This window comes from Pieris rapae, chromosome 1 (assembly GCF_905147795.1).
Source record: "Pieris rapae chromosome 1, ilPieRapa1.1, whole genome shotgun sequence".
NCBI classification, from domain to species: domain Eukaryota; kingdom Metazoa; phylum Arthropoda; class Insecta; order Lepidoptera; family Pieridae; genus Pieris; species Pieris rapae.
Window position 1 is genome coordinate 7,862,748 of NC_059509.1, and position 14,340 is coordinate 7,877,087.

Genomic DNA, 14,340 nt, shown 5'->3' on the forward strand with positions numbered 1-14,340 from the left:
ATATTTATTTAATACTCCAGTAATAGCGTATTTGTGGAACTTTCTGTTTATTCATCACATTTAATACAATTTGTCAGAAAGAGACGAAAGATTACTATTAGAATGTAAAGATAAATAGGGGCGAAGTGTTAGTGACAATACTTTTTTTGGTTTTCAAATTTATCGCTAATTAAATACTAATAAAACGTACCCTCAATAATCCAGCTCCATCAATGACTCTCTCCAAGTTGTCTATACTCTTGTCCAATTTGGTTGCAACCGGTGGAGGAGTTTCCGCCGTTCGTTCATCATCCTTTATCACGTCAACGTAGAATTGATCCATATCTTCGGATAAATCTTTTTTACTTTCAGGTACTCTTTGGGTTTGTTTCCTGAAGTTTTTTCTATACGATGCCGCTGATTTTTCTGTTAAATTCTCCATCGTGGTCGGCTCTGGTTCTTTGCGGGACCTAAGCATGGGTCTCGAATAGGGCGTGAGACGAGAAGGCGAAGGACGCCTTGTAAAGTTACGTTTCAAAGCGTTTGTTGTATCACTTGTCATTAACAGCTCCTTGCTGTCCGTTTCTCCTACAAAGTAGAAGATATTTAATAAACAAGTGTTATGTTGCATTCGCAACGAGTGCGGTGCGAGATGTAATGAAAAAAAAACTCCACTTCGAAGCCTCAATTAATATGTTTTGTCCCATTTATAAATTCATAATATGACACGGAGGGATAAGCTAACAATATGAATCAATCTATAAAGAATAAAAAGCGAGAAGTTTGTTTACCAGAAATTGTGAGGTGAAATAAAATTGTCGCTTAATATTAATTTAATTTTACTATGACTTTAACAAATTATATTTCAATACTTTAAAAACAAAGCTTACTTTTACTTTTTCGTACTTATTATTATTTTTTTATTTATTACGTAAAAAAAAATTACGTACTTATAAAAATACTTTAAATTTATTAGAAAGTACTGTGCAGTGTTATCTTCATAGAGTTCGATTCTATCTCTATGGAACAATTCCTTCTTTTTTTAATTCATATTTACTAGCAATACTCATAGACATGACAGCGACGCTCTTACCAGCCAAGAAAAGTATGTAGCAATAGAGCACTTGCTGGTACCATGAAGAAAATTATGACGATGTCATGCACAGAACACACCTCCTCGGCTATGCAGATAAATGAACAAAGAAACAGATGCAGATAGAAACACCACTAGAAAGTTATAGATGTGAATCTGCCTAGTTTATGTTTCCAAAATAATTAAGTAATGATTTTAAAACTGTAAAAATAAAGCGATTATTTCCATATTACATACCATTATAATGACGTGACTGCGGTTGTTTGTAAGGTTTGCGGATGGAAGGAGCAGGTGCGGAACCGGCAAGCTCTTCCCCTGGTTCTTGCACTTCCCCATTCGTATGAGAGCGGCATGATTCGTCAATTTCGTCATCGCCATCTGGGCAGTCGGAATAACCGTCGCAGACCCAACGCTTCACAATGCATAGACCCGACTGGCACCTGTCAATGTCAAGTTTTTTACTCTTCGGTTAGTTTTAGCTATTTTGATTATTCAGTTTTAGGTTACGGAGTAGATAGAGAATTACTAAGATTTTAATATTTTCGATTTCAAGATATTTTAGGCAAAAATTTAATGGCTGGAATGCTTGTATAGTTAAACAGCAGAATGTTCCTCTAATTAATATATATTATAAATATGTATACCTAAGTAACTTAGGACTGGTAGTATAATATACTGGAACATTTAAATGTAATATCCTTGTGGACGCTAAAAATATATATTCTATTGATGTCATTCCATCAGATATAATTTAATGAAGAATTTGATATTAATAATTGAAGAATTTTTCTAAGACACTAAATATACACAAAAATGTGTCTTTGAATTATGAGCCATCACGAAACCAAATTACGTGTATTGGTGTACCGGAATTCATTCTCTTCGCAGGTGGAACAAGGCGCTTCATCCTCTCCGCCTGGACAGTCCCGGGTTCCGTCGCAGATCCAATCCCGGGGCACACAGGTGCCATCACCACAAGTAAGCTCTCTGTCGTAGCAAGGGCTTCGTGCGTTGGCGCAATTGCTACTCGAATACTGGTTACAGTTGAAGATCGGTGACAGCTCTGTTGGTATGTAGCCTTCGCAACTGTCCGCGATAGCTGAAAAAAAGACGCAACGTTAATTGAAAACCCATTTTATCGGGAGAAATCTTTACAAAGCAGTTGGCTATGGAATATTTCTTTAGATTTAAATTATAATTGTATTTATTACTCAAAGTTCCACGAGCTCATACATATTTTTAAGTAACCAACGAATTGCATATTTTTTTAATTTAACAGTAACATATACCGGAACGTAAATTTAATTTCAGAATTGTAATGATTACAAATTCTTTGCAGGACATTTTTAATTTTTGGTGATTTTTGAGCAATTGCTGTATACACTTCTATTTATGTTTCATACTTTTGTCCCAGTGGCATAAATGTTGTGTTATATTGTAAATAAATTGGGAAAATTTACATAAAAGAAAAAACACGGTCCGTACGTGTACACGAATTTTCTAATGTATCCATAATATTTTGAAATTATGAAACCGTATTGTTTTTGTGGACGGTCACAGCAATCAAAATAATGTATAAGAAACATTTTGTTTGCTAGAATCACTAATTATGTTAAAGTCATACCTTTACACAAACTATAACAGGGTAGTTTCGATGAAAAAGGAGGTGGACTGCATTCTGGTTCTAATAGTGAACAAGCGAAGTGTCGCACTCGATCACTACAGTTAGTGGCCACCAGGTATTCAATCTGTGGTAGCAATAAAGTCACTTCTTTCTTTCCAATCCTAGCTGGAAGACCTGCTAAGTCGTAGGGCAAGATGCCTCGACATAGTGGAAGACGCGTCGACCGGCATTGGGGCACTGTAAATATTAATACTAGCTATAATAAAAGTGACGTAACATACTGTAAAGTTATTTAGAATTCAAACGAATTTTATTAATATGGAAATGAAGAACCATCACCGAGTGGACATGGAGTGGCATAGCAGGCCATAACTTTGAAATTTTTTGTTATAATTTTAATATGATGTAACAAATATATTATGTAGGTCAGAAAATATCTTATTAAGCACAAATGCATGCTATTAAGTCAATCTAAGTTGTAAGATTATAATAAGTATACTCATTACGCAACGCTTGTTAAAGTTTTACTACGCGGCGACCTTCTTTATACGCTTGTTTACGTAAAAGTGCTTTAAATGCAAAATTTGTATCTATATTATTTATTTTGCTAGGTAAATCATTGTATATATTACGTTTTTAATGATTAGTTTCTATAATATTCAATGTATATATAACATTCTTGTATTAGCTGTTATAACTAAGCACCATCTTGTCCATTATATTTTTACACCGCATGCTCCCAGAATACAAATCAAAGCTTACCATCAGATAGAGAGTTAATAGGATTTTTAGTAGTGCTATAATCTCTATCTTTCCAAGTGGGAAGTGTAGGAGAAACTCTAGTGTTATATAACGAGCTTTGAGTTGTGGACTTAATTTTTTCTGAATCCTCTACAGATATACCAAAAAGTTTTGAATGACCTGAGGTGAACTTCACTTTGGATTCATATTCTGGCCGCCTGTAATACTCTTGGATGTCAGGCGTAATTTTTGAATTATACGTAGTCTGTAACCTTGCTTCATAGGTTTTCGGTATTTCTGCCGGCGACTCAACGTTTATAGGAACCTGAGGTTTAGGCTGTGGTGCGAAAACAGGGGTTTTTGTGGTTTTCTCTTCCAATTTTGGCAACGTATTAGAGGTTTCAGCTTTTTTTATTATTTCTGTGGTAATTTTCTCAGTGGTCGTTGTGGATACAGCTTCAGCATCTTTGAAGTAAATCGCCAAAGGTTTTTCAGGATGATGCGTTATATGTGGCCTGAATGTGGATTCATCCGGTGTATTTGTATTAAAAAACAGTTTTGGTTTTCTTATATTGTTGTCATCATTTCCATATTGTACCTCGGGTTCTATATGGGTCGGGAAGACGGGAGGGATTGGCAATTTTCTTGTGGTGCTGGATTCTGCGATTACAGAAGAGATATTTGTGATTATATCAGCTTCATTGAAATCTACTTCAGAAGTTTTCGTACCTGTTTTAAAATATTTTTATGAATAATTCAAACCAGGATAGACACTACTGACGACCGATTAATTTTTTTTTAAACTTAAGCGTTAAATCTAGTATGAAAAACATAATAAAGCTGCTATAATGAAATAATAAATGATTTAACTTGTCCATAGGTAGATTTGAGTACGCTTTGTGAATAAAATGGTGACTTACCGTTAACAGATTTACTTATATTTCTGTTAAGAGGCCCGGACGTCGAAGAGGAAGTTGAGTAGGACTGAGCACTGGAGAAGTTCTCTTCCCAATTAGTTGCGTTTATCTTATCGAATTCTTGACCCAGGTTATCTAGAACAATAAATTGTGCCGTGATATAAATGAGAACTATCTGCAATTCTATGCGCGTTGGTGTAGACCAATGACCTGCTTGTACGACGTGACTTGACGTGTACGTAGTCGGCGAATACTTTTATACTTTAACGTATCCAATATAAAAAGTAATTATACCAATAAAATATTATTCAGCCATAACTAAAAATCGCAGCAATAACATATTTAAAGGCGTATCATAATAAACAGTAAAGCAATTTGATACGTAGACTTTACATCTCGTAAAATTTTATACGAACTGTTTACCTAAAGGTTAAATGATGGCCTAGATTATATTATTTGTATTTCGACTTGGCAATGCTTACGCTTGTGTGTTCACCTCTAAATGTCCACACTGAATATTCAATACAATGTATGTAAATAGGACAAATGTATTTGTGCTCGAATTGACGTAATACTAAAGATGAAACATGTTGATTTAACGGAGAAAGCCGGGTTCAAAGAAGTCACTAGCACGTCTCATCGTAAGAATATCTTGACTTTGACCTGTGAGTCGTTAATAATACCTTATCAATTATATAATAAAAATAATGCGATGATTTTTTAAAGGATCTTCGATTAACAAAGTAGGTGAGATGTGTTTTCAAAGAATTCCAACCGGAACAAGAACGTCATTAGAATATATGTAAAATATATTTCACCTTTTGTGGCATTTTTTTACTTCATTTAATTAAAAACCCAACCAAACACTTAAGGCTGTTAAAATATAATGTGTTATAGGAATTATTTTAGACTATTAAAGTATGGTTTTTTTTTTATAGAACAGGGGGCAAACGGGCAGGAGGCTCACCTGATGTTAAGTGATACCGCCGCCCATAGACACTCTCAATGCCAGAGGGCTCGCCAGTGCGTTGCCGGCCTTTTAAGAATTGGTACGCTCTTTTCTTGAAGGACCCTAAGGAATTGCTTCGGAAATACTTCAGTATGCAGCTGGTTCCACAGAGTGGTGGTGCGCGGCAAAAACTGCCTTGAAAAACACGCAGTTGTGGAACGGCGGACGTCGAGGTGATACGGGTGGAATTTCGTATTCTGCCTCCACATCCGATGATTAAACCCAGCTGCAGGTATTAATCCGAACAACTACTCTGAACACTCTCCATAGTAAATGCGGTAGAAGATGCAGAGTGACCCCATATCTCTACGCAACGCCAAAGGATCAAGCCGCTCGAAGAGAGATTGTATGTAAGCGTTGATCGAGATATCCAAATAATTTTCAAACTAGACATTTAAATTTAAACACATATATTATTGCCATATTCAAAATAGTGAACCAACTTGACCTAAGCTATTGGCATAAAGCTTATTTACAGCTCACGTTTGCTAATTTAGGAGTTTACCTCAGGTGGACAATTTTAATCATTCTCTAATTGTTGGTCTCTAAAGTACTAATTTAGTATGCAAAGTATATGCTAGTATAGCAATCAATAGCCCAAAGCTATCCTATCTGAAATACAATCAATAAATATATAAAATTTATTACCTTCTTTACAAAATTAGGGTTAGATTACTTAATACGGAAGCATTTACGACTTTTTGTGTCAGTACTTCTTATGTTGCTTTGTTTTGTATTTAGATATTTATGGCAGTTGGTTAGGTACACCTACAAGTCTTTCACACGGCTTTTTTATCTGTACTGTGGGAGGACCTTAGTACTTTTCCTAATTTCAGTTATTTTATTTTTATTATATATAATGCAATTTTTATACAATAATTAAGTAATATATCAATATATGACGGCTAATGGAGAGGCATTAAAAGAAGAAGAATCACCTTTAATAAAAGACGCATGGTGCAACATGCGGCCCAATTAAAGAAAACTAAAAATAAAAGAATTGTCCAGCAGTGCGTTGTATTGTACCGTTTTCTAAGAGTTATAAAAATCCTAAACATTATTTTATATCGGTACCATAAGTTTTTTTACATATTATTGCGTCTACAATTTACACCTGCTATTTCACCATTGCTAGAATGCTAGGTTAATATGTTTAACTTGTATGTCTTGCCATATTTGCCATTACCTAAAATCAGCCAACAATAAATTGTAACTGTGTAGCGAAAGCTTGGCCCTAAAAATAAATTTCTTTGGAGTCGACAAAATACCCATATCTTATACTTATTTTCACTTACGTAACATTAATAAGGTTATATTCGAAAAATATGACACAGTTTATTGCAGCTTTTATTGTTTTAAAAATCTTCGACTGCAGTGAAAGTTCCTGAATATTTATGAAGCGAATTCGTAGCAGGTATCCGGGTAACAAAGTACTTGAGTAAGGACAATAATTGTTTTGAAAGTAATTTATGGCCAGAATAACTGTTTTACATGTATATTAGCGGATAATTAGCTTTTTATGCGAAATAACTTTCATCGCATATTATTGGGAACTTTTCGATATTTCCCTAGTAATAATTGTTCAGAAAACGTCATCAAAGACGATAGATCATAGACCCAATGTCAAAGACTATACTTTTTTATGTAGATTTTACGTAGCTTTAACATTATTTGTTGGAAATTATTGAAAATTATCTATAATCGAGAAAGTTCAGGTTAAGTTTACTTAGGTAGGTACAATTTAAAATAGATATTAAAAAAACATTGTTATTATTATTAAATATTTATAATATATTAATTATCTGGTTTCATAATAAATAACTAGAACAAACGGCAATAGGTTACAAGGCACATTAAAAAAACTTACCAGGCATAAGAAAATAGACGAATATGGCTAGAGCAACACACACTCCAAATAGAGCTACGGGCCATCGAAGTAAACGCAGCGTGTGGACGATTTTTCTGGTACTGCTTCCACGGTCTGAAGGCACACGATACAGGCTGTCGGGATGTGAACCCTGCAATTAAGTTTTTATTAATACGGGCATATATTTCATTTATATTCTTAGACAGCAGTTCTGAGTGGACATTAATTTTGTTTTTTTATATAGTCTGATAGGAACGTATTCGAAACGATGATTGTGTCGCCGACAATCGAACCCAGAATAAACAGCTCTCTTAAGACCTGGTATTGACCAAGAGACCAATTATTAGATAATTATTAGATATCTATTATTTAATTATTGAACGTTTTTTATGAAATACTATATAATATTTTAATAATGCTATTGTATAATCTTATAGGTCGACTGAAATAGGTACTAATAAATCGGAGATAAATATGTATCTTCCTTAATAGTAATCAAGCAGTTGAACTGTTCAATCCAAGTTAACATGAATTACCAAGTGGTAGTTATTTACGAGGTGGAGAACCTATTGCGGCTGAAGCCAGCAAGGGTGCGTAGGAAGTCTCTCATTTCGGAGGCAGCGGAGTGTTTGAGTTATTTACGAATATTAAAGAACCAAATTGTAATTTGATAATTTATAGGGGATTACATTATTCATACTTCCGTGATTTTCGTGGAAACAATTGGCCTGGAGAGGCCTATGTCGACAGACAATCTGACCAAAGTGGTTGCTAATAAATTTATTATTTTGCTATGTGAATTAGATTTAAGAATACTATCTATTGTATTAATAAAAATAGCAAATAAGTTAAAAAGGTCAGCGAATAAAAGGCTTTTATTATTGTTATTATACTTCCGTGATTTTATTCAAATAATTTGGAATTCAGGAATTACAACTTAGTGCAATAAAATGCGGATAATAATATATGCGGATTGTGTATACGACCGCGTTGTTCTCGTTCGAGACGAGACATCACAGTGCCCCTTGACCCTAGAGAAAGTCTCTGGAGACTCGACGAAATGAGTTACGTTGTTTTTTAACGTCAATATACTGCTATCTTGAATTTGTATACATATCATTTAACTAAAGTCCATGGTTCAATTCGTAACAAAAATATTTTCAATGGACTTGGAAACTTAGTTATTTAAGACCACGTTTATTAAAGAGCGTTCTCACTTGTAATCGCTGCTTTTCAGACGATTTTAAACTTAATTATATTTTGCCTCTTAGTATTTTATATACCAATACAATAATAATAGTATTTTATTGAATAGTGTCACGGTGGTTATTCATTAGGTTTTCATAAATATTCCTTAATTCGATCAATAAAATAAAATTCGGTAAAGAATTACCTCGGTAAGAATACCGATGTTACAACGTAGAAAAAAAAAGAATTCCAGATGTATGTCTAACCTAGTGTAGTGTTAGGTTATAAAATGACAGACATCTATTCTCTTCTTTATTTTATTTCGATAGTTAACACAGCTTATGAGACTCAGAAAATATTACTTAAACCACCCACAGACAGATAGTAAAACTTCGCTTATGAGAACGTAGACCGTCTACTGGGTAGATAAGCTGTCATTAATTAGTTTCAGAGGCAATTATGTTAGCCTATACGAAGGGTGCAGCCTATAATTGCATATATAAGCCACGTGTGTTATAAAGAGCTATTAGGTGCCAATAATGTACAATTACTCGACATATTCAAAGTTATATTGGTATAAAACATTTTCTCCAATTAAACTTTACCGCATTATTTGTACTAGTTGGTAATACAAAGTATATTTTACCTTATCAGTGAATGATTTGACGTCTCTTGGTGATGTAAAATATTTGTCAAATTTTGTTTGGTATTCACCTATTCCCTCATTCGATGATGTCTGTATAGATCGAATTCTATATGTACCATACTGCTCTCCGTGTTCAGATATAGTCGGCAAATTACCATTAGGTGAACTGCAACTGCTACTTGACCGGGAGTAAGCGTAGTTTATGGAGCCATCTGCGTGATTTTTTGGCTTCTTTGCAAACGTGTATCTCTTCATTGGTTCTTCTATAGGTTTCAAGTCGTATGTCTCAAATTTCTCCGCTACAAAATGTTCTTGCACTTCCGTAGTTGGAACGTAGCGAAGCAGCCTTGGTTCCTTTATTTTCTTTTCGAATTTGTCCGAGTCTGTTTCGTTATCTAACTTCTGCGCTAAGTTCAACGAGCGCTGTAGATCGTTGGCTGATCTATTAGATTTGCGTTTTGCTTTACGCTCCACGGTTTTCCTATGTACATGGTCATCGACAATTTCAGATTCTGAAGCTGGTCTATCGCCATACAGTACGTAGTTTCCATTGACCATTTTGTCCGTTTAATTTCGATAACTTGTTAAATAAATTAATATTTTCATGTTAGATAAATAATATTTTTAATCGTTAAAGGAACGTTCCGAGTTTCATGTCTTCTGGTCACGGCGTAATCAGAACTGCACGGAGTAATAAATGACGAATAAGGAATGTGGTTTGTTTGTTTATTGATTTAATCAAGTAATCTTGAAAATTCACGCATACAGCTATTACGAAGTTGTTTAAAAGATGCCACGGATGAATTGGTGTAATCAAATTTCCGGCTGTTATTGCAGTAGGTATAACAATAAAAGGAAATATCATATCGTACTTAACTAAGTGAGCATAACAATTTGGAGAATCTAGTATCTGAGACATAACTTTTTTTACTATTCAGACAAACATAAAATTTGAACTGAGTGAAACTAATTTATGTTATATTTTCCTATCACAATAAAAGAATAATTAAAAAGAACGAAATGAGAATATTTGCAATACTGTAAATGGAAATACGGTAGATAACATAATATGGATAATTATGTCGGCTATTATTGTTTTGACGTTCCCGCGCTTTTTGCTGTTTACGCGGGAACGTTCTCAGTAAAGCGCGTGCGCGACAATGGCGGCCATAAGCAACAAAAGTGAAAGATTGTGCAACGGCGCATAGGGTGCTCGTAATGATGTGCCGTTACTGCAACAGATGCCTTGAATGCTGATAACTTAGGTCATTTTGTTATACTTCCTGATCTTAATCTATTGCTTTTCATTTCATCATCAAATGAATATTACTTTCATTCGGAGCAGTTAAATAAGGCGATTAAATTCTATACAAGGCACAACTCGCAATGAATTCACTGATTGAACATTACCTTCTACAAATTTACCCAGTTTACCAACCTAGCCATAGATTTTGTTTGTAAGTTAAATTGATGTGAATATTACAAAAACTACAACCCAAATATGTTTAATTACGTACCTGTAAATAAAAAATATTGAAATTATATGCCCTTTCTTATTTCCAAATATGCAGTCAAACAGAGCAGTTCAATCTAATAATGATTGGCATAATCGCATCGATTGTATCATCAAATTCCTATAACAATGAGAGACCTTGATATATGCAGACATAATTTGTCGAATGTTAAAGGTATGAACATTTATAGGGACCTAATTTCAGAATTCACCTTTAAAACAACAAATTACAACAGTGTATGTAATTACCAATTACTATAAATTTATTTCGTTCTCAACTATGACTACATATGAGTTCATGAACGTACTTAAAATGTGTAGGGATTGAGACAAAGATATATATAGTCAATTTTTTTATGCACACAACTTAGCCTTTGAAAACGAGGTCGCTAGTCAACTTGTACCGCGCACCTTTACTTACGCGAACAGTAGGAATATGCCACCGGAATCGATAATTATTAAACTATTATTATGACATATCATATATAATCACCTGGGTGTGACTTAAATAAATCAACCATTAAAGTGTCGCATGATTAAATGAAATTTATAAGTCAATTCCTCAGAGAAAGTAAAATCATGAATTATATTTTAAATGGAAACGTGGATATACTTTTAACACGTTCTCTATCAAATTAATGTTAATAAAATACAGAAAAAATGGCACTCCGATTGAAATAAATATAGGATTATTGCCTCGCACTTTATTTTATATTAATATTATTCTATATTACTGATTAAATGTTACAAAATATTTTCTGATTTCTCTATGTCTCTTTGTCTAGTTGATTTTGCCAAACTAGCAAGCCATTTCAATAACGCCTCATTTATATTTGTTAATATGGTTATTTGGTGTTACTTTAGTAGAAATGAATTAAACTATGTAAATCTATATAATATGGCATTATTAAGTAAGTAAATTAAGACAACGGCCTTAGCCGCTATTTAAATTAGCTAATCTACCTTAGCGGGTTTGCAACCAAATTAATATAATAATTTACTAATTACTTTATGTAATTATCATGTTTATATATTACGTTGTAAAACAATAGCTGAATATGTAAAAGACAGATATTAGACCCTCATACATTCGTTAAACCAACAAACCACAAACATTCAAAGAGCACAACACAACACCGTTTAAGTCACAAACACAAAACTAAGCTGTGAAAAATTCTAGTAGTTGCTCCAAGACAACGCGTTAGACTGAACTGCTTATGGCACACCACCGTTGCACCACACTGTGGGAATTCGCCGTGGAAACATGTGAACATGCTTTACGCAACCCATTATATCCAGAAGATAGTAGATAAATAATTTAGCAGCTCCCATTCATTGGCCGATGCGCAGATTACGGCTAAACAATGTGCTGGCCACTGCGCAATTTCTTAACTGATGGACACCCTGCACACGCCACTGGTGATTCTTCATACAACACAGTTTATAATAAGCTCAGTAAAACACACAATGTTTTATCAAAAAGTACCCAGTGAATATTATTACACGTTATTTATACTCATAGATTTAAAGTTTAACTGTTCTAGTTTTTAAAAAATACTAACTTCAGACAAATACTGAATCTCATTCTTACTGTAATCGTGTGACATAAGAGGTTGTGCGTTACCGTTAAGCTTTGTCTTAATCACTTATCATATAACATTTTCCTTTATTTTAATCACGCAATATTTAAAAATAACCGCATCTTAAATCTTAACAATAAACTGATTTTAAGAATTAACTGCTTAGCTTAATTGCTAACCGTTTATCATAGAGTTCCTCAACACAAGCATAATCAAGATGTGTGCTGATTCTCAGATCGTGAATCGTTTCCATTATGTTACGTCATAAGAAACGATTATAGAATTCCACAAAAAATCAATACAATTGTTCAATACCGGAGCGTACAAAACGGTATAGTTTTAAAATACTTGATTGTGTAATCTGTAACAAAAATATATACTTATATTATAGGAAATAGCAATCAATCAATCAAGTCAATCCAGTGGCTTCAACGTTCGAGTCTCATCCCTAAAGCCATAGCCTCGATCCTTGGCTGTATACCGCATTCACACTCGCCGTACGCGCGATAAAACCGGCATGAGTCTCAAAAAACGAAAAGGAATAATGTATTAGATTTGCACTGTGTTGTAAACGTATAAATTACGTAGTTACTAGAGAAACAAATCGGTTATCTGATTACTGAGAATTATTTATTAATCAATATTTAAAATTTATTAGAACCTATATGAATTTAACCGTCTTTAAAAGTTGCTAGTAAACACGAAAGTAACTTATAATTAATTATTGTTTAATTGAAAGCATGTGTCACTTTGATTGCAGTAAATTACTAGTAGTATTAAAAATAAAGTATTTATGAAACATGTAATTATGCTATTATAAAATTGTGAGGCGTTTCCGCCTTCTCTTACGTCCTAAGTACGTCTGAAATCTTAAAATCATCTTCCTCACGTAGTCAAGATGGCCACGGAACAAGTAGACACATTATATAACTGAACGTTCTTCTGTGTGTAACCCAGATATCAGCTTAACATGTAAGTAATTACAAACTCAACATTATAAGTCATTTTGCCACTGTAGATAATTATTTTCCGTGGAGGCTCTATGTTTATGTTCTTTATCTATACCATATTCTAGTATACATACCTCTAGAATAAAATATATTAGTCTGTATGGTGTAATATTCCAATCTCATATATATAAAACTATAGACCAACTATGTACCTCTTTAACCTGTTTGCTATTTACTGATAGATTTAAATCCACAGTATAAGACGTCTGAATCCATCGTACTTGTCAGAGTCATATCTAAAGAATAGTAATATTAAATTACGTTTTTGCCACATTGCATAAAATAAATTTTCATATTCTAGGTGGCCCAAGATGATAATAATATATTATTAGGTTTTACAGTGTTTATCACAAATCATATATCTTATAGAACCAGTTATCTATCATATTTAATGACTGGTTTTTAGCTGTTTGACAAATTATGGGAACTGAACACAATTAATGAAATGTTCAGAAAAATGAATTACTTTAAGGTAATCATATTCAGCGATGAATAAAAGATAATTCAAAACATAACCTTTTATTACTTTATAATTCAACAATAAAAAATCAAACCATACAATCCCGCGAACTAATACCTTAACAATGATCACAATAAAATCTTAACGACCTTTACCTGACATTTCGTCTTTGTTTGATTACACTAAGGGGTCCTTTAAGCTTGAACTTTGAAATTAACACGAATGCCAGCGGCATAGTTGGCGGGTCGGTACCTTATATTTTGGTATTCGGATCTGAAGTTCAATTGATGATATCTTTGTTCTAATGCAGATATGAAATGTTACAATACCTACCCGATTAATAAATCAATATAATGTTATACTTTTATATAACTTAATTTATTCTCACGTTGTTCAATGTTAATGCATTCTTACGTCAGTTACTATTAAACAAAATAGGACGAATTATCCGTTCGTGTATTTGGTTGCTATTCCTTCTGTATGTTTTCGTAGAATCAGATATTTTTCGCACTTATATTGGACTCCGACTTTAACTTAATTATTTATTTTTCTAACCCCTTAAATATTATATCTTGTGTGAGGTTGATACCCAAAATATAAATAATTGTTTCACAATAAGAATAGATTTTATACATCGCGTATTAACAAAATGTTGATGGTTAATGTTTAAATAATGTGTGACCTAAGATTTGCTGGTGCATTATAAATTACTT

At 33.3% G+C, this 14,340-nt stretch overlaps 1 protein-coding gene across 3 annotated transcripts in view; it reads right to left on the bottom strand.

Moving 5' to 3' along the window:
• Positions 1-14,340, bottom strand: part of LOC111003914 (atrial natriuretic peptide-converting enzyme) — a 44,932-nt gene that overhangs the window by 1,644 nt on the left and 28,948 nt on the right. Inside the window, exons 1-8 of one of the 3 annotated variants that reach the window (XM_022274669.2) lie at positions 9,065-9,637; positions 7,231-7,381; positions 4,358-4,489; positions 3,459-4,097; positions 2,697-2,933; positions 1,940-2,171; positions 1,310-1,512; positions 191-567 (exon numbers count right to left, since the gene is read on the bottom strand). In XM_022274669.2, coding sequence (XP_022130361.2) covers positions 191-567; positions 1,310-1,512; positions 1,940-2,171; positions 2,697-2,933; positions 3,459-4,097; positions 4,358-4,489; positions 7,231-7,381; positions 9,065-9,622 — 2,529 coding nt within the window. In that variant the 5' untranslated portion in view covers positions 9,623-9,637. Of the gene's footprint in view, positions 1-190; positions 568-1,309; positions 1,513-1,939; positions 2,172-2,696; positions 2,934-3,458; positions 4,167-4,357; positions 4,490-7,230; positions 7,382-9,064; positions 9,638-14,340 lie in introns of those variants that run through there. The other 2 variants (XM_022274668.2, XM_022274670.2) reach the window with 2 other exon arrangements.